This window comes from Physcomitrium patens, chromosome 1, assembly GCF_059467195.1.
Source record: "Physcomitrium patens ecotype Gransden chromosome 1, ASM5946719v1, whole genome shotgun sequence".
Classification (NCBI taxonomy): Eukaryota; Viridiplantae; Streptophyta; class Bryopsida; order Funariales; family Funariaceae; genus Physcomitrium; species Physcomitrium patens.
The window spans coordinates 6542974-6567013 of record NC_143410.1 but is presented as its reverse complement, the minus strand read 5'-3'; the positions used below and the strand labels follow the sequence as shown (position 1 = coordinate 6567013).

General features: G+C 31.2%; 1 protein-coding gene across 2 annotated transcripts; it reads right to left on the bottom strand.

Moving 5' to 3' along the window:
* Positions 1 to 940: 940 nt before the first annotated feature.
* On the bottom strand, positions 941 to 4313 carry LOC112281865 (uncharacterized). 2 transcript variants are annotated; one of them, XM_024518836.3, is made up of 4 exons: positions 3769 to 4313; positions 2682 to 3623; positions 2093 to 2512; positions 941 to 1983 (listed from the first exon to the last, which is right to left on the bottom strand). In XM_024518836.3, the coding sequence occupies exons 2-4, from the start codon at positions 3567 to 3569 to the stop codon at positions 1888 to 1890; spliced, it is 1404 nt and encodes a 467-aa protein (XP_024374604.1). In that variant the 5' UTR covers positions 3570 to 3623; positions 3769 to 4313; the 3' UTR covers positions 941 to 1887. The 2 variants fall into 2 exon arrangements, with proteins under 2 accessions (XP_024374604.1, XP_073389342.1); XM_073533241.2 differs by lacking the exon at positions 3769 to 4313 and having other exon boundaries at positions 2682 to 3750.
* Positions 4314 to 24040: the final 19727 nt, after the last annotated feature.

Below are 24040 nucleotides of genomic sequence, written 5' to 3'. Positions count from 1 at the left end.
TATATAATACAAAAAGAATAGATATTTATTCAAAATTAATACAATATTAAAATTAGAATGGCTATTGTCAAAGACAAGAAGACTAAAAAGACTTAAAATAAGATTAAGGACTAAAAAAGCATTAAAAAGGATAAAGAAGGCTTCACTCTTGCCTCTATATATATTATTAACTAAAAGCTATGCAGTGACATCCAATACGACCTCCAACACATGTTCAATTTACAAGATATGTGTCTTAACTTATAAAAATAGGTTTCCTATATGAGTACCATATTATTAGCTTGTACGACAAGCTATCCACATGTACAACACATGGCTAACTTGTTGGCTTAGTTTCTAACCTATCAATCAACTATAAACATGTATAAAATCAAATACACATCTATGAAGCTTCTAAGAAGCATTACCAAAAAATATTATCAAATCTATCTATATTTACCTTCTACCTAGCACTTCTTATCTAGGTATATATATATATATGTCTATGATACTAAGAAGTAGGGCTCAAGCTGTCAAAGTATGAGAAGTCTTTGTTGCATCATAAGTAATTCTATGTATCTATTATATTAATGAGGTAGAGCATTAAGGACCAAGGTCAGTATATAGTCAGTCCACTCCACTTGTACTTATGTGAGTTTATCAACTAGGTCTGCACAAGAAGTCCTTCATACCGATGTCTAGGAATAACCGTGTGTTGAATAGACGGTTCAGGAGGTCATTCTTGCTAAATTGGTTAGTGGAAACCATCATGGTTTTTAGAACTTCCTACAGAGAGTGAAGGTAGCATTCTGATTTGATCTCCGTGAACAAACTGAGATGCAGAGAAAGGGTGAGGATTACCTTGGTGCTCTACCGATTGCTTCGCTCTTTTGGTGATTGTCTCACGACTGAGGGCCACTCTTCTTTGATGTAGCGCCATAGTCCCTCCCTCCTCAAGACATGTTCTATTATAAAGCTCCAGATACTATAGTTTTCTTCACCTGTGAGCCTACATTCAACGGGGATGAGATTGGCATCGCTAGCAATGGTACGAGGAAAGAATGAATGAGGAGAGGTGGTTACCTGCAATGGATCTGCTGGTATCGAGTCAGATTGCAAGGCAGGTGTAGCAGTCCTAGGTGAGGCAGGTTCTGGAAGCTCTGAATCTGAGCTCATGCCCAGAAGTGCACGAATGGGATGTCAGGAGGAGAACCAGCTGACACCATGAAAAAATGGAAATATATTGAATCCAATAGCACCGGGAACTCACGGTGATACTGTGTAGAATCACACACACAGACACTGAGCTCCTCGAGGACTCTCGTTTATACTAGCCATAGGCTATAATTAGTTTACCCTAAGACCACGTCAGCGCTAACTGAATTGTCCCTTGATACTGAGAACAGGGTTATTCCAACAGATTTAGCCTGAAGCAGTACATTCAAGCTGTTGTTACATAATTTTAAACACACAAAATCCTAGCGATTTAATCAGAACTTTACACTTGCGTAGTTTTGCGTCCTCAGATTGGAACACTTAATTTCAGAAGATGTTGGAGCCATTTCCATGCACACTGAATTTCCTGTAGAGGGAAATTACTGATGCGTGTATCTGTTTACTCGACACTACATTCATCACACGCATGAATTTCTGTTTGAGCTAGAAGAGTTTCTAGACACTCCCTGGAAACCTCGTATCTGAAATACAATTGTTCTATTTCCAATAAGATAACTTATGCAAGTGCTTCCGTAATCCAGTCGCATGGACACTGTAACGTTAGACTGGAGAACACACCACATCTCATCCGGTTCGAGGTTCCAGATATGATCCAGTATTCAGTCCGCAACACTTTTGCCTCTTTGGCCAATTCTTGCGTCAAAAGCATAGTGAATGGAACGAGAAAATCTGTCACGCTGCTTCGATTTCGCTGGACGAGAAATTGTTGATAACAATCTGCAGAGCTGTGTGCAGATCGTCACCTATAGCCTCCGCAACCTGACTTGCCTGTCGTTCGAATTCAAACGTTATTTTGCACAATTAGCCACGACGCTTCTATTACAATTTACATTCAGCAAACACAATGACTTCTCTTGAAATAAAAAATAATATTTACCTCCACTGATAGGGAGTATGCGGTTGTGTTGTCCCGGGAGTTAACGGCAATACTTAACACGTTTAAGTTGTAGCTATCGAGAGTCGCAATGATGTGTGTTAGGAGGCATAGCTGGGCAGGAGCAGTGATGGTGACAAAGAGGTGGTGACCGCAGATATGGATGGCCACGTTGTTGCCCAGGAAAGAGGCCAGGCAGGAAGCGCTGCCCGGCGGAGGTAAGGTGGTCACAGCCGTCAGTACAGAGGCATCACTCGTGTGATCCACACAAGTGAGGCCATGGGCTGAAAACGCTTGGGAAGATTTCTGGTGCAAGTTGCGTGTCGTAACCAGTCGGTCGCGTCGCCTCGAGAGCATTTCCAGCTCCGCTTGCAGAGTTCGGATGTAATTTACGATGTCCAAAACAACGGTGGACTTGTCGGTCTGCAACCCACAAAGAAAACGCTCCGCACTCAGTCATTAGACCATGTGCGAGCTCGAGATTCGACACTGAATATAACTCTAAGGATGATCGCATGGATTTCTGATTCACTTCAATGTCTTGAAAGCCTAACAGCCAACTTGTTAAGGGTGCAAGGAGTTGAAGTCTCACTTTGACAGACTGGTGAGGGAGTAGCGCTCGCATAGTTGTGTATAATTGGTTCATGGAGCGGCGTCGCTGCCTCTCTGACCAGATATGACTCTTACGTTGCGAGACTACATTGCTGAGCACGGCTTGAGCGGTTCTCTTCGGAATCATGTGTCTTCTGCCTTTCTTCGGCGCAAGTTCCCTTCGCCTACCACTGGTTGAAATGTGGTGTGCAGGCCGATTACTCTCTCCACCGGATTCAAAGGTTGTCGTTGAGTAGGGATATGTTCGTTTCGGGGCAGGACCTAGGCAGTGATGTCGAGATGCTTGAGCCGGGCCAGAGCTCGGCAAATTCGTGATGACTTGATCAGATGGTTGGCACCAGGTCTGCCTTAAGTCGGATCCATCCTGTTCGTGAACGAAACACGTCACCTTGAAATCTGCCATTTGATCATCAGCTTGTTTAGATGCCTGTTCCATGGGGGGATCACCACGCACAAACGACAACGCTCTGTGTCCCAGAGTTACGCCTTGGTTCAGTTCCAGGGAACCTGGAACAACGTTGTTGGCATTTTGCATTTGTGGTGGAAATCGGAAGGTCGATTCGGCACTTAGAAAATCACCACATGAGGTCCTTCTCCCTGGCTGAATATCCCGATCGATGAGTGGTAGAGGAGGTGTCTGGCTCTGCTGCTGCGGAAAGCAGGGTAGGCAGTTAAGGTGGGTAACATTGTAGCCGACCATACGACATAATGGCTGTGGTTTTCTCAAGAAAGAACCACTGGAACCATGATCACGATTGAAGAAGAAATCGTCACCGACTGGTTCACGCATTTTGCTCTGTTGCTCTAACCGGTCGGGGAACACATATCCAGTGCTGAAACTCTGCATGCCTTGCTGCTGATCATACATCACGAGGCTGAGTCTGCAAGGATGCACTATTCAAATGCAACTTTTCTGCAGAATCTGGAATAGTTGGAAAACCAGAGGATATTTTAGTCGACTAAACATTATCTCCATGAAAATCTGAAACTGCTTCGCGCACATAAATTCAACGACATCAAGAGAATTACTCCGCACTCAAACTTACACTACTGATTGGATGCATTACCGTTGGACATAAGAAACCAATGAGGCTCAAGCCGCAAGACATGCTTTTCCTTCACAAGTGCTTCTGATTACTGTCCAACAGAGGGCCAACCGTTGTCATCCCCAACTTGATAAACCTGCAAGATAGCATCATCATCATAAGTACTCGTGATTTCCATTGTCTTCTATTCGACTTGCAAATTGTAGAGGCGGGTCTATCACATTCACCCTCTTTTGCTTTTCCTTCATGCTGTCTGCAAGGTAATTAGTCTGAAATCATAAACTTCTAGAAAAATGTAACTCAGATTCCTTGTCCAAATCAAGTGATATTTCTGGACGACTATTTCATGCACGTAACACCATGTTCGATCCTTCGCTATTGTCAAATTAGTAGTCATAGCCACAAGTTCGACCTGCATTGTTACACATGATAAGAAAAGTTCAGATAAACGACTGAAACAATGGTTCGAAGGCGGCATGGTGTACGATTTCGCAGTGCTTATACTACACCCAATTTTTCAATAAAGCACAGCTAGAGTTATATTCAGGAATTATAAATTTATTTACTTGAACTATCCATATTATTATTAGCAATCGTATTATTATCATTATTTTTGCTAGTATTACTGCTGTATGAAAATTATTTTAAAATTCTTCACATTCACTACAGCAGAAGCAGAAAAGAGTATAAAATAAAAACTTGTAGTATTACCAGAACGTGCTCTGCAGAAATACGATTGATGTCACCTTCAATTGCAGCTCCTTCAGCGCCTCTGTCGGTAAATAAAAAGCTAAAACTAATAAGCCGTGCGTGCTACTATGTTCACTGCGTCGAACGACTGCAGTAGCATATTCACGATAGAGAGACACCGATGTCGACGGGGCCCAACCATGCATACGCAGATGCTTGTGCTTGACACCATTGGCTCGCAAGCCTTCCAGGTTTACGACTTTAGCCCTGGCCCAGGTCTCTCAGTTGGTTGGACCCTCTTCACTGTATTAAACTCGAAATGGCCAGAAGCACTGTATACCTGATTTCTGGAACTGAAACTTCAAATCGCGCTACCGACGAACTCCAGAGAATCTCTCTTACTGTCTCAAACTCGACTACCTTGTTCCATTCGCTCCACTTCCAAGCTATACAATCTTTTCAAATTGTGCCTGGGCGGAAGCGTGTCCTAAAACTAGCTGATCCAATTCATTCCGAAAGCTACCATCATTGATTAGTGCTACAAATTCCACTGCGCTGGCAGCCGCGTGATGGACGTATCCTAATCTCATAAATTGCGGTTGGGATAAAAATTCTGCAAGCATGTACTAGACTTTCTGGAGCAGTAATGGGTCCAAGTACTGCGAAAGTTCTGGCCATAATTAGTCACTGCAGGTGCAAGTGCTGCTAGTCGACACATCACCTGCACACACTGTGTCCGGAACCGATTCCATAAAAATTTCCCAAAAGCCGGCAATTACTGGATTAATTAAACCTAGCCGACGGCCTGGTCATCGTAACTCCGGACCTTGCGACAACAGCCTGCAATAGAGGAGTGTGTAAGGGGTATAATGGACATGCGGTTGAAATATACTTTCAGACCACAAAGCTGATCACTGTAATGCCTATTAGGCATCTTCCAGTTCCTTCAAGCCGGTTCGATCAGTACCCACATCTGTGTTGCCGCTCTGGGTTCAGATCAACAGCGCTCGGTTGTGCTAATTGACGCTGTACCATGTACAAGCACCGCCGAACTGTAAAGAACCAGTCCACGTGGATCTGATCTGGTGCGATGAGCCTCCACATGTGCTAAGAATTTATTCTAGCAAAATAAGACTATATTAGTATCTTTTTATATAATAGAATATTATAATTTTAAAATATTTTAAGATTTGATAATACATTATAATTGAAACTATGTACATATTGATATGCTTAGTATATTTAGGAGAATGTTAAATAGACCTAGGTTTTTACTAAATCGACCTATCTATCATGAAGAATATGGTAATTATGATAAATGTGGTTTTAGATCTAGTATAAAGAAATAGATGTAGAGGTCATTTGTTTTTCATGATAGTTAAGATGGATGGATTAATTTAATAATAATATAAGTCTATTTAATATTCTCTCATATATATTTTTTACATAAGGCTTATATTAGAAAGATGATTTTTATTATATTTTATAAAAATCATTAGTAATAGATTTTGTAATTTATATATTAAATATTTAATTTATTTGCCTTCTTACATGTCTAATTATTTTAAGACTTATTAAACACATTTGAAGTTTTAAAATCAATTCAATAAAATGCATGTATTTGAGAATAATGAATTTATTTCTTTTTCTACTTAAAATTAAGATTTAAACAAAAACTAATAACTTGTTTTAAAGAAAAAAAAATCTTTCTAGCAAATTAGAATTTCAAGGAAAATTTATTTTTATAAGTACTTCCTAAACTTATAATAAATTATTTATTAAATTTAATTGTTAATTATTAATTTAATCAAAATTTATTTTTAAGTCTAAAAATATTATTATTAACAATAAATTAGAATATAAACAAGTTTACTTTAAGTTACTTAAAATTTAATTATGATTAGTATTATCTTTCCAAAAATACTACTATTATATATCTTTAAACATGTGCATCTATTTGTTAACATTTAAAGCATAAGAATAAATTATATATATATATATATATATATATATATATATATAATTTTATAATTTTATAATAAATATTATAATAAATATTTTTAAAAAATTAATATAATATTATCTAATTATTTGAAATTAAATTGATATTATTAATAAAATTATAATAAAATATTATTAGAATGTTTGTAGGAAAAATAATAAGATATTTTTTGTGGCCACTAATTACTTTGGATAGGTTTGATGTTTTTTATACTTTCTTTAAAGTATTAGAAAAATTATAATTACATACATGTACACAATCAAAAGGTATGTTTAAAGAAAAAACTACATTATATATGACTTGATTAAGAGTTTTATAATTATAGTATTTTTAATTATATATGAATAATTATAATTTAAACTTAGCATGAAAAATATTGTCTCAATAAATTTAAATTCAAAATATATATTCAAATTTAAATATAATTATAATAATAAAAAATAATAATTTATCATTCATTTTCATAAAAAATGATTCATTCTATTTCTAAAAAATAAACAATTTAGTAGGTGAATTGCAACAAATTTAGCATAGGATTTAATTTTCAATCCAATTATTTTTTCAATCCATTAAATTATAAATCATAATTATTAAACCTAATTTATTTATAATATTGATTTATTATAATAATTTTTGTTTTTTTTTAAAAAAAAATTAATGCATGTTTATAGCTTTCAAAATAAAGTCACAAATGATATTGTCATGATTCACAAAACTCACTAATTATTATTTAGATTTGAATATGTAATTATTAAACTTGTTCTTAAGAAAATCAATTTGTGCATGTATACATATTTGACATTTACATGCTCAAATCTAAAATTTTATAGCTATAAAACACTAATAAGTTTAAAAGTTTTTGAAATATTTTGTTTTTAAGAAGATTGACAGAATATAAATTTATAGAAATAATCGCATTAAATTATTAAGACATATTACTAATGTATTTCGATTAATTTTTGACAGTAGGTTTAATTTTTTTCGATTATTGGTCTTCTTATATCAATTAATGACCATATCAAATACTCTAAGAATTATTGTACCTTTATTTTTATATTCATTAGTAATAAATATAATTTTAATTACTAACAGACTTTGAGACACTTGCTTTGCTTTAGATGTAATATCTGCAAGTAAGCTCCCAAACAATAATAATATGCAATTTAAGAATAAATCACATTGCAATGTTGCAAATAAGATTCATTTAAACAATCTCCATTAACATTATAAAAATAATATTAAAACCAATGTAAAAAAAAAAAAAAAAAAAAAAAAAAAAAACACATACATGCAAAACAAATTAGATATAAATATAACATATTTAGTGATATAAAACAGATTTTTTGATCAATTTTTTGCTATAAATAATAAACTTGAATTTAAAACCAAAGGTTTTATTTAAATATTTTTTCAATTTTACACATATTTATAGATAAATATCAAATTTACACTAATGGAATATATTTTTATAGAATGTAACATAATTGAATCATCAATACATAGAAAAAAATTGGTACAAATTTATACTAACAAAATACATTATATTGATTTATGAAATTAGATAAATATTAAAGTATAATTACTATAGTGTGAAAGAGTAGATTTTTTAAAAGTACTAACATACTACATCTGAATTCTAATATTAAATTCGTCTTAAATATGAATAGTTTTAAAATTTTATAAAAACTGTCTGTAAATATTAACAGTTCGATAAAGATGGAATATATATATATATATATATATATATATTAGAAATTATTCGATTAACCCTTGCCCTTGGGAATATTAAATTGACCTAAGGTTCCTTTTGACTGCCATAAATAGTCCAAAAAGATTGATTCTCTAACAAATGAGGTCAGGATCCTTAGTACAACTTTTGTGTTTTATTATTTGATTATGCAAGATGAGCTCTAAATCAAATTGGTGTATATTAAACTAATAATTGGTAAGGAGAAAGATTTGAATGTTGTTGTCCATTGAATTCACATCTCTTTCATTTTATCGAATCCAAGAAGAAGTCCTAGAGATTAAACTATTAAAATTAGCTGTCACCATAAGATTTAGGTGGGTCAACTTAATATTACCATATATATATATATATATATAAATGTTTGAACTACATAAACAAACATATACAAAAAAAATCATGAAAAGACGACTCTTTAGTGTATGTATAAATGGTTTTATTTCATGTTTCAAAAAAAGTATAATTGAATTCACACACAGGTGTTTACATTGTGAAAACCCTTCTTTTGGCCACGAAAATTCCAACTAAGAAACGTTGGGAGCGTTGGAATTTGACAAGGGCGAACAGGCAAGTTCCCGCAGAACAGTTCCTTTTCTGCCATTCATCGACTTATTCATCCATCTATCCACCATTTATTTCATTCGTTAATCCTTGTAGGAGGAGAATAGTCATTTGCTCCAAGACGGGGAGACCACCACTTATTAGAGATTAGGGCCTCCAATCAAGGCCCATTATGGGATGGATAATGACCCCCTGCCCGTGGAATATGGATGAATGAATAAATGGATAATTGAATGAACGATCTTGTCCTTCATTTACGATTTGACCCATTCCAGTGAAAGAATCGTATTCGATGCATAAAGATGACGACCTTATGATTAATTCTTATATCATAGAATCATATCAGTAGTAAAATTCTGATTTGAAGAGTTCAAAAATATTCAAAAGAAAATTTGCATTAAGTGTTGTTGACAAGGTAGTTCACGAGTTTGGTTCCTTAGATAGATAATTTAATGTTTCAGCATCTAAATGTAATGGAAAAAGGAATACTTTTTTGATAGATAGTTTTGAATATTTAGTTAAAAATTGTGCATACGACCAGAAACATGAAGATATTATCAAAAAAACGTAAGAGCTTGAAGCACCATTCCAATGAATGACATTTGATGAATTTTACACTGAAAAAAGAACGTGCTTGTGTATATGTGAATATAAAGGAGTGAAATATATTATACTAACTACTTATTTTTTTAATTAATTTTTTCTTATTAATTTAATTCACTTATTGTATTTTCTATAGAAGGTTTATATTATTAGGTTTGCATTATTAGGTTAGAAATTATACTTATAAGAATTCAAATGTAAGGTGAAATGAAATAATTTATTTTTTTATATAAAAGAATCTAAAAATCATATATATTTTATTATTTTAATTTGGATGGAAAATATATAATTTTTTTTTTCAAATTAAAATAAATTATCATCTACAATAATCAACTTTGACATTATAATTAGGTTCTTATTCTAGTCAAAGTAAGTAAAAGTAGATAGATTATACAGTATCTTATATATAAGTTTCTTAGAAGCTTCATAGATGTAGATTTAACTATACATGTATTTATACATGATTGATAGATTCAAAACTTAGCCAATAAGTTGGTCATGCATTACATATGTTAATCACTTGTAGTACAATTTAACCATATTACATATATTTAAGAAACTTCTTTTGTAAATCAGATATATATCTAACAAGTTTGACATGTGTCAGATATCATATAGAATGTTGCCATGTAGCTTCTAATTAGATAGTACATACAAATGCAAGAGTAAGGTCTTTTACACTCTTGATAATATATTTTTTGTTCTTATCCTTATTTCAATAGTCTCTAGTCTTTTTTTATTTTGTAATAACCATTCTAGTTTTTATCTTATACATATTTTTTATTTGTCTATTTTTTTTAAGTGTCACAAGAGTGTATTTTTTTTATAATTTTTTTGTTATAATTCATGTCTTTGATAGTTTGATAAGAGCCTTAATTTGATATTCTTATTTTTTTTAGAAGCGAGTAGATTATTCTACTTCTTTTGTTGTGTTTTAAAGATTTTTGACTATCTACCTTTAAACTAATATTTTTTTTGTATATTTAATATTGATTCTTTTTTTAAAGAAAGTAGATTTTTTTTTTGTAGAAATTTTTATTGAATATTAGAGGTTGTGGATTATCTTATCTAATTTGACTTAAAGATTTGTTAAAATATTCTATTATAGAAATAAAAAGAAATATTATAGATGCTATATTTTGTGGAAGTAAAAAAAAAAAAAAAAAAAAAAAAAAAAATGCAACTATTACAAATCTTTGAGGCCATGAATTTCACATATTATTAATATCAACCATAAAAGTACTATATATTATGGACATGATAGACAATTTTATTTATCTTAATAAGAAAATTTAAATAGAAGTAAATAAAGTAAGTAAATTTAATAATACTTTGAAGATAAGCTTCTTAGATATAGATACAAATTTGATTATATATATGTCTATAGGTAATTAATAGATTAAAAATATATCAATATGTTAGCTATTCTTGGTACAAGTTGACCATGTGGTACATATAAAAAACTTATCTTACAAGTTAAATACTTCTTTTGTAGATTGGACATGTATTAGAAGTCCTATAAAATACTATTAAGTAATAATTGTTTAAATAATATATATGGAGGTAAGAACAAGGTTTTTTTAAATCTTATTTATTAATTTTTTTTATTTTTTTATTTCAAGAGTTTCTAGTCTTCTTGTCTTTAGAAATAATTATTTTAATTTTGTGTCAAGGACATAAATCTCAAAGATAGAAAATCTCAATACACTCTTATGTTACTCAAAAAGACTAAAAAATTACTTAAAGATAATGTAGTATTAAACTAAAATGACTATTGCCAAAGACAAGAAGACTAGAAAGTCTTCAAAGAAGATTAAGGACAAGAAAGACATTGACAAGAATGAAGAAGGCTTAATTCTTGCTTCTATATATACTCTTAACTAGGAACTATATAGCAATGTCCTATAGAACCTCAAAAATGTGTTGACTTTGTAAGAAACAAATCTTAATTTGCAAGGCAAGTTTTTCATATATGTGCTATATAATTAGCTTGTTCTATAAGCTATCAAAACATGGTTAATTTGTTGACCAAGTTTCTAACCTACCAATCAATTACAAACACATGTAAAGTCAAAGCAGCATTTATAAAGCTTCTAAAAAGCTTATCTAAAAAATATTATGAAATAAATTTATTTTTATCTACTTCTATTTAATTATATAGCTAAATATTAGAATAAATATGTATATTCATGATATTATCTCCTCTTTTAGGAATAAATTCTATGAGGAGTAATTATCATATATTGAAGAAATCCAAGATATGGCAAATTATTTTTGCCACATAGTTTGATCTTTCTTCTATTTGAAGATGATTGATAGGTCCTCTCAACCTTTGATAATTTCTTATAGAAGAATGGGAAGACTATTCTAGTATTTGATTGTTGTTGAAGCCTTTGTAACTCCCTTCAAATAAAATATTTGAAACTCTGTCACAAGTTCTTCTTATTTCTAATAAAATCACAAAATATTTAGAATTTCTTCCAAGGTTGTGATACCAAACATGTTTTATCTCACCATCTATTTGAGAAAAGATATGTCATTCTTAAGGATCTTCATCTTGATTATTTAGTCTTGAAGTTTATAACAATCACAATGTCTAGTGTAGTAAGTCAACAAGTAATAGTTCTTGATTTGAATCTATTGGTTGTTAGTTCTCTATCTTTTTAACATTACAAATATACAAAAGTTATAAACAAGAGTAGAAGGTAGAATGCCATCTTCCATAAAACTTATTTCTTTTATATCAAAGATTTGTTATTCTTCATTTTGGTTTTTATGGATGTCGTCAATAAGAAGCGCCAATCTTCTTTATTGCATTTCTAAGTTTCTTTACTAGCTTCCATGTGTATTCACTAATATCATATCTGCACCAATAAATAAGATATTCTAATCTATTTCAATGCTGCCTTGAATTTAAGACTTCCTCTACTTCAAATACTTAATTATTATCTATTTCTATAGGAAGATGTGGCATTAATCTTCTTCTTGAGATATTCACTATATTATATGATTCAAGAAGAGACATGTGAAATACGGGATGTATACAATAGTCCAACTTGTCACAAGAATGAATAGTCTTGATATTGTGATAAAATAGCCATACTTTGTTACTCACAATGAATTGTAGTTGTTCTTTGCAATAGGCATCTACATTAATCTTTTGTTATTTTTTAGCTTTCTTTAATTGCGCTTTCATTGTTGTATGTAGCTTTCACAAATAATTCTTTTGTCATAAGATTATCAATTTTTAAAAAGTTAAAAATATCAAATCATGGATGATAATTATAATTAGCAAAGAAAGATATTTATTGAGTAGAAGAATGTATCAAATTATTATATACAAACTCTACTTATAGCAAAAGAGTTGTTCAACCATCTTGATGATAATTGATAATTTACCTCAAATACTACTTTAGAACCTGATTCATCTGTTCTATTTATCCATAAATTTGACGATGAAAAGTCAAAGAGAGTTTTATATCTACTTTTAGAATCTTAAAAGGATTTTTTAGAATCTTGATATAAATTGAATCTCCCTATCCAATATAATATCTTTGAACAGTCTATAATAGCAATAGATGTTATAAAAAAAAAAAAACTTTGTTATTTCTTTATATGTAATAGATTTTATACATGATACAAAAAATACCATCTTGGTAAAATGATCTACTATCACATATATAAAAATATATAAATCTAAGTTTGAAAGATGTGTAATAAAATCTATAGGAGCAAAAATCCATAGTTGTTCTGAAATAAGTAATGACTGAAAAAGTCTATAAGGTCAATGACAAGGAATTTTTTATTTTAAACAAATATCACATGATTGTACAAAGTCTTTAATTTCCTTTCACATGTGAGGCCACCAAAAATCTCTAGATATTAGTTCTAAAGTCTTATTGTATCTAAAATATTTGCTTACTAGAAAGTCATGATCAACTTGAAGAATACATAATTATACATTATTTTTTAGAATATATAATCATCCTTCAAAATAGAGTAGATTATTTTTAAATTCAAATTTGGAAGTATTGTGAGACTTAAAAGGATTATTCTCCATATTATAAATAAGAGGATAAAAGAACATATTTGATTGAATTTGCTTGATAAAGGTTGAATCAACAATCAATGTTGATTTTATTGCTTAAAGATAAAAATGCTTTAGTTTCAAGAAAATTATTCTTTGTTGATCAAAATTTACGTCTCTTTTTTTTAATACAAGATAAGAACATTTAAAAAGATATTTCACAAGCCTCATTGTTTTTTAAGTTGATAAGTAATCTTAAATTCAAAACTTTATAAAAACATGCTTTAATGCATTTGGCAATGATTCAAAGCATGTGTTGACATAAAATACTTGAGGGACTTGTGATCTATATAAATAATGACTAGACTAGAAGCACCTTCTATATAATGATGCCATTCTTAAAATAAATCCACAATTACAAGAAGTTCTTTATTATGGATTTTATAATTAATCTTAATTTTAAAAAAATTCTTGGAATAAAAAGCTACTAGATGGAGCTTGTCATCTATTTCTATTTGTTACAAAAAAATATTTATAGCAAAGTTCGATGCATCTATTTCTATAAAAAATACCTTTCAAAAATTGACACAATATAAGATTGGTACAAATATATATATATATATATATATATATATATATATTTTAAATCTTTAAAAGATGCTTCAACTTCTTTATTCCACTTAAATTATTTTTTATATGCAATTATTAGATTGCACTTATTTCACTTATTTTATATATTTCTTTCTTTTATTCTTATTTATTACATCTTTTACTTCACACCATTAATTAAAAGAAATTCTTAATTGAAGCCATCTTATAAGTTGGATTGAAGAAAAAATTTATCTTCATATTTTTATATGGTATAAAATATGTCATCTTGGTAAAATCATCTACTATCTTAAGTATAAAATCATAAATACTTGAGATTAAAAGATCTATAATAAAATCTATAAAAATATAAGAATATGGTTGTTTTGATATAGTTAGTAGTTAAAAAAGTCTACTAGGTTGATAATGTGATGTTTTTGATCTTAAACAAATATTACATGATTGTAAAAAATCTTTAATTGCCTTCCACATTTGATGCTACCAAAAATCTCTTGAGATTAACTCTAAAGTTTTGATATATCCAAAAAGTTTTATAGTTAAAAATTTGTAATGAACTTGAAGAGTTTATAATTTTTCTTTGCTTTCTAAAATATATAAGCATTTTTTAAAATAAAATAAATTATTTTTTAATTTAAATTTAAAAATATCATAAAATTCATAAAGATTATTTTTAATATCATAAACAAGAAGATTTGAAGACATCTTTGATAGGAATTATTTAAAAAAGATTGAATTAACAATTAATTTTGATTTTATTATTCAAAGATGAAATTCCTCTAACTTCTAAAGAATTATTTGATATTAATAAAAAATTGAATTTCTTCCTATAGGCATAATATTATGAAGTTTAAAAATAAATTTTAAAAAAGATATTAAATAAATTTTATTATTTTTGTGGCCAATATATGATCTTTAATTCAAATCTTCACAATGAAATGCTCCAACAAGCTTAGACATGATTCAAATTCCATATTGATATAAAATATTTAAAATTCTTGAGATTTATATAAATAGTCACTAGATTTGAAGTACTTTCTAGATTATGATGCCATTCTTGAAATGAATTTGTAATTAGAAGAAGATTTTTGTTGTAGAACTTATAGATAATCTTTACTACTAAATTTTTTAAATAAAAAAAAATAGAGGTTATTATTTATTTCTATTTTTAATAATATTGAAACTAAAAAATATATTTTAGAAAAACCTAATATATTTGTTTTCAAAAAAAATACTTTAAAAAATCTAATAATAATAATTACCTTCAAAACTTTAAGTATTATTATTTTTATATTTAAGTTTATTCTCGTAAATCAAATGTGTAAATATAACTCTAATTTGAAAAAAAATTATTCATAAAGATTCAATAATAATTAGAAATTTTCAAAAAATATTATATATGTTTTACACTTTGAAATCTTTAAATCTATAATAGTTTGAACTTTCTTAGGATCTATCATAAGACCATCATTTGAAATGATATATCTTAAGAAGTTAACTTCAAGAATGTAAGATGCACACTTTTTTATCTTAATATAGAGTCTTAAATTTTTAAATTATTGTAATAGTCAACAAATATGAAGCTCATAATCTTTAATATTCTTAGAAAAGATTAAAATTTCATTTATATAACAAACAATAAAATCATCCAAAATTTCTTAAAAAACTTCATTTATAAGATGTTGAAAAGAAATTGATGCATTTGTGAGTCCAAAAGGCATGTTACTATATTTAAAATATCTATATCTAATTCAAAATATAATCTTCTATTCATCTCTTTTTTATTGCATATCAAATTATATACTCCTTATAGATCTTAATTTAATTCAATTGATTAAAAAGTCTAAATATCAAAGATAAAAAATACTTATTTTTTATGGTAATCTTGTTAAGCTTTCAATAATCTATATACATCTGCAATGATCCATCTATTTTTTTATAAATAAGATAGAAGTTCTTATTAGAGATTTAGAATAGTATATGAAATTTTTGGCCAAGTTCTTATCAATGTATTTTTTAAATTCAACCGATTCATTTTATAATAAACTATAGATTGATTTTATCTTAGACATACATATATACCCTGATAATTATCTAAATAATAAGAATATGTAGAAGTAAGTCAAAGTTGATAAATATGATAATATCTTGTGGAAAACTTCCTAGAAGTTTCATAAAGACTACTTTGTCTTTATACATGTTTATAGGTGATTGGTAGGTTGAAAACTTGGCAAAAAAAGAGGCCACATGTTAACATGTTGACTACTTGTAGTACAAGTTGGACATATGGTACACACCTAGGAAACTTGCCTTACAAATTAGACATGTGTTCTACAAGTTAGATGCATATTAGAGGTCCTATAGCATGTTGCTACATAGTTTTATGTTAAGTAGTATATAAGGAGGTAAGAGTGAGGCCTTCTTTACTCTTGTCACCTCTTTTCTTGCTTTTAATTTAGTTTTAAGAGTCTTATGTTTTCTAGTCTTTGGCAATAGCCATTTTAGTTTTTCCTTGAATATACATAATTTCTTCTATTTTGTCACTTTTCTTTTGACACAAATTCCACAAGTTTATGTATCTTCTTCTAATTTATGTCTTTGATAGGTTTACATAGTGATTGAGCTTCTTCTTGAAGGTCAATTAAATAATCATATGGATAATATTTTAATTTTTTTTTAAAATCTTTATAATTTCAATGGTGACTTCAAATGCTACTTAAAGTCTTTTCACCATTAGAAACAAGTGTGGCTCAAATAACACAAGATGATCTTTCTTTTGCAACATGCAAAAAAACTCTTATATCTATAAATATATATTTTTTTATTACAATAGACTTATTTTTTTTACTTGATTAATAAAACTCTTAAATTTATTTAAAAAAAAATTAAAACTACAAGAATTCTAATCTATTCAAGGATTATACTTTATTAGCCTTGATAAATCTAAAATAACTTGATTAAAAGGAGATATTATAATATTAAATATCACAAAACTATTATGATCATTGATTTCTACTTCTATAGGAAAGATTTTATGAGTAATATCTCCAAAAGACAACAAATGATCACCTATGATTTCTACATGTATACATTAAATTTTCTTTGTTAAGAATATGTTATATCTTTTAACAAACTCTTTATTTGAGAAACAAATTAAGGCTTTTAAATCTAGCAAAGCAAAGTCTTTATGATCTTTAGATCCTAAATAAACATCTATTATAAAAGAAAGAAAAGATTTTTTAAAAAAAAAAATAAGACCTTCATTAAGTATTGTATCAGATTTTAGCTCCACAATATTGTAATACATGAAGTCTTACTTGAGAATGCTTCAGGCACCTAGCTGTGGGAGGTAGAATGGAAATTGCAACAACAAAATCCTAATTCTAATAGAACACTAACAATGCTAAACAAGCTTTAATCAAATTTAGAGAAACCTCAAAGGAATTTCAAAGAAACAATAAGAAATCTTAAAGAAATATTAAAATGATTACAAACATATCTCAAATACATATCAATTCAATCTTAATTTAATCCTAGTTGAAATATAACTTCATTCAAACTTTAGGCCAAAAATTAATTAAATCTTAAATCCTAAATAAACTCAAATAAAACCCTAAATCCTAAATCAAATCTTGATTAAATCCTAACCAAAGCTTAAATCCTAAACCAAATCCTAAATCCTAAATCAAATCCTAACCAAATCCTAATCCTAATCCTAAACCCTAAATCAAATCCTAACCCTAAATCAAACCCTAATCAGATCCTAAACTTAAATCAAATCCTAATCAAACCCTAGTAATTTCTTGAACATAATTTAACCTCAATAACTAATGAATGAACCATTGATCTTAACTCAAATTTTTCACACTCCTTAAAAACTAAGTTGAAAACAAGCAAAAATTTTTTTGAAAAGGATCGGAATTACCAAATAGACGATAACCTCAAAAACGTGCTCGGGTATTGTCCAGCCTCCTTATCCAACCTTGATGCCAACCTCCCAGAGCCAATATCTCTCCTTTTTACCATTCGATTGATCTCAAAATTCTCATACATATAGAAAAACAAGTCTAATATCCTCTCACATAAATTTTACTCCAATCTAATTAGTAGATTGCAAGAAAACTTAAAAATCCTCACTAGACCTAAAATTCTACTTTTTGAGATCTTGACTCACTTAAACTTCAATATTCCTCAATTCAACTAATAGATCGAGCTAAGATTCACAACACATATTAAGTACAACTATAAACATTAACCTACGAAATTTCACTAGTAGATCTACTACAAAACTCTTGAAATCATTAGAAACATCAACCCTATTTTATTTCACAAACCTCAAGTGATCTGAAAAGAATCTTGACTTTGTAAAGCTCTTACAAAGTCATAAAAATTCCAAATCATCCAAAATCAAAGTTCATAGAAATCTTATCCAATCTACTATCAAATTGCACTCTTTGATTTGCAAAAGAATCCCGGAGTCGTTGTCGAGTCTCAGTTTTGTGCCTCAAGGTTTGATTTTGACCCTAATTCATAACCGGCCCTCTGTAGGTATCAATATGTAATTTTTCTAAGTAAATTTTGCTAGAATTTACTCTTAACTTTCTTCTAAAGATACCCATATCATTTATTTTTTCAATCTACTTTGTTTTGCCTTATTTATGGTCCTACAAAGTAAGTAGAAGTCACCTTTCTAAAAGGCAGCATTGGTACCTTTTAGTTTTTACTACTCTTTTGACTATTAATTATATTTCTAAGATAATTTGCTCTAATACTTTGAACTAAGATCTCCTACATTATAATAATTTCTACACTCTTTCACCTATTAGTCATGTTACATCACAACAACAATCTCCATTGTAGGTGAATAAACTTGATTTTTAATATATGATTTGCTTTGACGGCCATATTTATAATTTTTTGGTTGCATTATTTTTTTGGATAATATTGAACAATTGTACTTAGATTCACCAAAATATAAGTAAAATTCTTTTTTTTAACAATAAATTTTTCATTGTTTTGTAAAAAAATTAAAATATATTGTATCAATTTACATGTCATTTATTTTCAAATGTATGTATTGAAAAGACATTGGTATTGCCATTAAATTGTAAAAGAGTTTACTTGCACTTGTACAACTTTTGGATTAAAATTTAAATAATCAATTGTCATACTTCACAACAAAATCAATTGCTTGATTCAATGTTTGAGAATAAGATAAGTTAAAAAATATTTTCTTTACTTTATATTGTTATCTATAGAAAAATTAGCTAATTAATGTAACATCATCTTATTTCATATTAATTGTAAGTTGTTAAAATTTTAAAACATGTAATGTTAGTAGTTGATTTTCTTATTATAAAATATAAATTTTGTTGGTTGCAATATAAATTATATTATTTCTTCATACATAGATCAAAACTTTGCCAAAAAAATCTCTAAATTATCTAATACTAAATCATATTATTTAAAAAAACTTCTAACAGTAAATTTTTTAATATATATATAGTTAAGAAAGTTAATGGTTATAATACATAAATTCAATTTACTACCAAAAAAAAAGCAAAAAGATTAAAAAAAAAATGAAATAAAAATGATTGGAGCCACTTCAATATCTACACTAAATAATATTCAAAGATTTGGTTGTAGAGGAACAAGTTTAGTGATGAATAAAACTACTAAGTTTTCAAAAACTTAATTTTTGAAGTTGCAATTTTTACAAATTGATACATTATATTTTTAACCTTGTTTTGAGCAAAAAAAGAATTAATATTATTAAGTAGAGTTATGCTTATATTTTAAAGTATCTAATTATATTACTTATCAATATTCAAAGAAAAAAAAATCACAAAAAAGATAATATATTAAAAAATAAATTTATCCAACTATAATATAAATTATGCAATTAGAATCTTATACAAAATCTAAAAAAAGTCCTATTGTTTCTTTAGATCCTTTACTTCATTTAAAAATAGATATTTTATATAATCAAAAATATTTTTAAGCTTTTATCTTATTAGATTCAAAAGCTTCTTATTTTTTAGATGAAGTCTTTATTAAAAAAATATAAAATATCTTTAATAAAGAAAACTAAGTTCATACATGTATGAGTTATGGATAATTGTTCTTTTCTTTTTAAAGAAGTCATACATGATATTTAATCAAGTAAAAACATAATTTTGTATACTTGTAATTTTAAATAACTTCTAATTTTTTTGTAAAAAGAAGTTTTCATAATTTTTTGTTGTGGTTATGAAAACTTCTTTTAAAAAAAAAAATTGCAAGTTAGATTCATGGTTGCAATCAAAGAACAATATACATCATGTAACATACAAAACCACGTTGAACTTATTTTTAGTATCTTGGCACAAGTGTTTTTTTCTTGCAATGCTTTATTTTTGGTAAAAAAGAAAATCCATTACTAAAGCTATCTTTGGAACTGAATAAAGAACACCGTGAACGGGAAAACATTGTAAGAAAAGGGCATATAATCCACAAGACGGATCCGTTTCAAAGACTTATGCATGATGATTGCAAGGGATGCATGCTAAAAAGATTCACCAGACCCCGGATTCTGATTTATTTATTTATTTTTATCAATAATTCAACTCAATGGGGTTCATTCCCCTCGTCCAATGCAAGACCTCCGCTGCTAGAAATGCACTCTCTTAACTGCAGAGAACTGATCGAAGAATGAGCCGAAGGGGTGTTGAGTCTCCACAAGATCTCACTTTTATTCAACGATAATGAAGCTGACAATTGGAGTACATGGTGGGCAGCATCGACGCCGAGAGTCACGCCCATTGATACGAAACAGAGAGAATGGAAACAACACAATAATCTAGAGAGTATGAATTCGATGCTAAACTACGAGGATTTGCGTGAAGAAATGCCGATGCACCGTGTGGGGGTTATGGTGCCGCACCTGGGTGACACAAGAGCGGCGAGAGCTCCTCCAAGGTGCGGGATGCGTGGATTCTGCGAATCTTGCGAGATCTCTTGTTAGGGGATTGCGGCTTAGCTATCAGGGTCCTCAGCTTGTTGCCAGGCAGACGCCTCACCAGCGTGGCGCACAATTGCCGGAATCTGTTGAGGTTGCTGAAGAAGGACGATGCTAGTCTGATTCGCCTTCGGCGAGGTCGGAACCACCACGGTCGTTTCCTAGATCGATTGATCTCGCCTCTGCAGTGCCACTGCGTTGGTCCTGCCTCGCGGCGATCATCCAACACGAGGAACCGAATATTGTCAGCAATCACCGATGCGTCGAGAGGGCTGGGTTGCCGAGGAGCGAGCTGTAAGTCCGACTCTCCCGATCGGCCCATGTTTGAGCTTTCAGGCTGTGGACCGGCTGCGGTTGGTCTGCTGTGTCGAATCGCACCGGAGCATCGCGTGTACGATCTCTTCCTAACCACGGTCGAAATCGCTCTCTTGCGGGGATGTCGAGGAGCATCAAAATCTCAGCTAGCCTGCGACCTACCTACCCTGAGGTTGTCATAAGATCACTCTCAATCTAGGGATGGTTGTCTTGGTTCACTTCGGCAAGACATGAAATTCGAATGGTTCCAAACAGCATTCAATGATTTAAGACGGCAAGTCCACTTCACAGTGACAACAGCCGGGATCGCTGGGTTTTATAGGGAGCGCAGTTATCGGAGGTCCTGTGTTGGCATGAAAAGCACGGCAGACGAAGAGGGCGGCAAGCGATCCCCCTGGTCCATAGCCCAAGGTACATGGTCTCTTGTTTCGTTGCCGGCCAGACCAAGTTGTACCAACGTTACACTGTTGGCGAGATTTGTACCTAAAGGCTGCAGAAAATCAATGACTAGAAGCTTTCAACAAATTCAACGACACGAATGAAGCCCACCGTAATTTACCAGAGGGAAATTCGGACGATTCAAGAACTAACAAAAAGATATCTCCCCCTGCCGTGCAATAGGAATATCTTCTCCACACATTTGCAGGAAAAAAGATCGTGGCAGCTCTAAGACATTGGGAGCTCACGGTGTGACATAGAAGATGCAGTCGCTTTTGTGAACACCCATATTCAACTTGTGCACCAAAGAATGATACAAAGAGAAACAAAAAAAAAAAAAAAAAAAAAAAAAAGTGACTTCACACGCGAGGGTACAAAATGTTAGACAAATGTTGCAATCAGAAATGGTGTCGACTAATGAATGATACGCGAAGAAAGCACCGGCCACACAGACCAAAGTGGTTGGGAGTTGGGACCATGGTACCGGCGCTCACGTGCAGCCCATTGCGACGTTGCGAGAATTGTGCAGTGAGCTCTGACGGGCACGTCTCTGCCACTGCAGACTGTGAGGTGACCTCCACCGATTTGCTGCAGGGTATTGTGCTTTGTGACGTAGTGGAGAAACGACCCAATTCTGTTTGTGGGTTAGGAAACTGGGGAAAACGCATCCGCGACTGCATGAAATCTGCTGGCATACACGTTTCGCTTGTGCCCGACGAATCGGCTCGGATCGAAAAAAGAAAGTTGCTTAAGAGAAAGACTATCAATTCGGTTAGTAATATCCCAACCCCAACCTGAAAAGTCTTTGATTACCGAAGTATCCAAGTTTTCAAAACGATCTCATTTCATAGCTACACAAAGAATCCACATTGCTATTAACACACTGGGATATTTGCTCTTTTATCACAAGAAACTAGGAGAGCTTCCATTTAAGCATTGCTACTGTGGTGGTTTTATCTCGGATTCACATTAATCGCAGAACGTAATTTAGCATCAAACGTTGTGATCAGACTTCAGCAAAGACATCCGAGACTGGTTCATTGGAAGCACATGAAATTCTCATCTAAATTTTGTCGTGAAAAGCATCATGTGACTGCATGGATTCCTGATAAGGTTTACTCCCACAGATCCGCTATTACGGTAGAAGACTTAAATCCACGTTACAGTTTAAACTTCTATAGCTTTTGAAATGCGAAACCACTAACAAAGACGAATCTCTGATAATTCCTTGTGGGGAATCGCGTTTTCTTCACTCATTCACATGAACTCGAATTTTTTTAATCAGGTTGCGGTTGTAAAGAATGAACTCAGATAATTTCAAGGGTAAGACCTTAGGTACTTCATGTAGAAGACTTTGACCATCACACTATTATCATAGGTTCGCATATTGCATCAGTAAGACTTGCTCATTCTTCATCTTCATCAGGGTAACGAGATGTTGGGCTTTGCAGCTTCAACGAGCTAGATCAACCTACTCAAAAGTTTGATGATGATTGATATCACGGTGGAGATAACTACGTTGGAAACCGAAATCAGGCAATTCTAGAATTTGACGCAGTCAAGTCCAACGGCCATGGCAACACATCTTTGCTAGCAGGCAAACTTTCGTGCAAAATTTTGTCAGGAATGAAACCTCTACAGCCTGTTAATCCGACAATTAATTGAAGGATTGGTCGAAAAACGAGACATTGTTAAGAAATGCCGGGAAAATTTTAGAGTCGCCATTGATCCATATTCCACGACGCACAACCAACGAAGTGCGGTGGAAATAAACTCCATTTTATCGTCTGGCGTGACTGAACGAACAGAAGTTGGGGCTTCCTGGAACTACGTACCTTCCCCCCGTTTATTCTGAGATGCTGGGAATGAATTAATAATTTTATACTCAAACAAATATTGATATCATTTTTGTTCGAAGCTGTTAGTGAAGGTCACAGCGACCCAGAGCCATGCGTTGAAGAGTTGCCAGCAGGGTTTGTTGCAGAGAAACATCCGGCTTCTACAAGCCTTGAGCACTTTCCCAAGATTGGCAATGACTTGGCCAATAAGTTAACAACATTGAATCCTTCGATGCGACGAGGTTGTTTATCCAATATGCGTGGTTTAAAGCGCCCCTAACGCCGTGCACAAGCTCAACCAAGCTCGGAAAACAAACAAAAACAATGAGAGAGATGGATAGAGAGAGAGAGAGAGAGAGAGCATCTGTCATAACTCAAAAGCACCGATGACCAAGTCGCTACCTCCGAGGCTTTAGGGTCCACATAGCTCCTAGACACTCTTCTAGATCCAGAAATGCCTGTGGACTCA

What these genes read in the sequence shown, in the direction of transcription:
- LOC112281865 (XM_024518836.3), bottom strand. Translation starts at nt 3,569, where the DNA reads ATGTATGATCAGCAGCAAGGCATGCAGAGTTTCAGCACTGGATATGTG. An exon ending in TCCCTCACCAGTCTGTCAAA is followed by an intron (nt 2,513 to 2,681) that starts GTGAGACTTCAA and finishes TGTGGGTTGCAG; the next exon opens with ACCGACAAGTCCACCGTTGT. An exon ending in CATACTCCCTATCAGTGGAG is followed by an intron (nt 1,984 to 2,092) that starts GTAAATATTATT and finishes TTCGAACGACAG; the next exon opens with GCAAGTCAGGTTGCGGAGGC.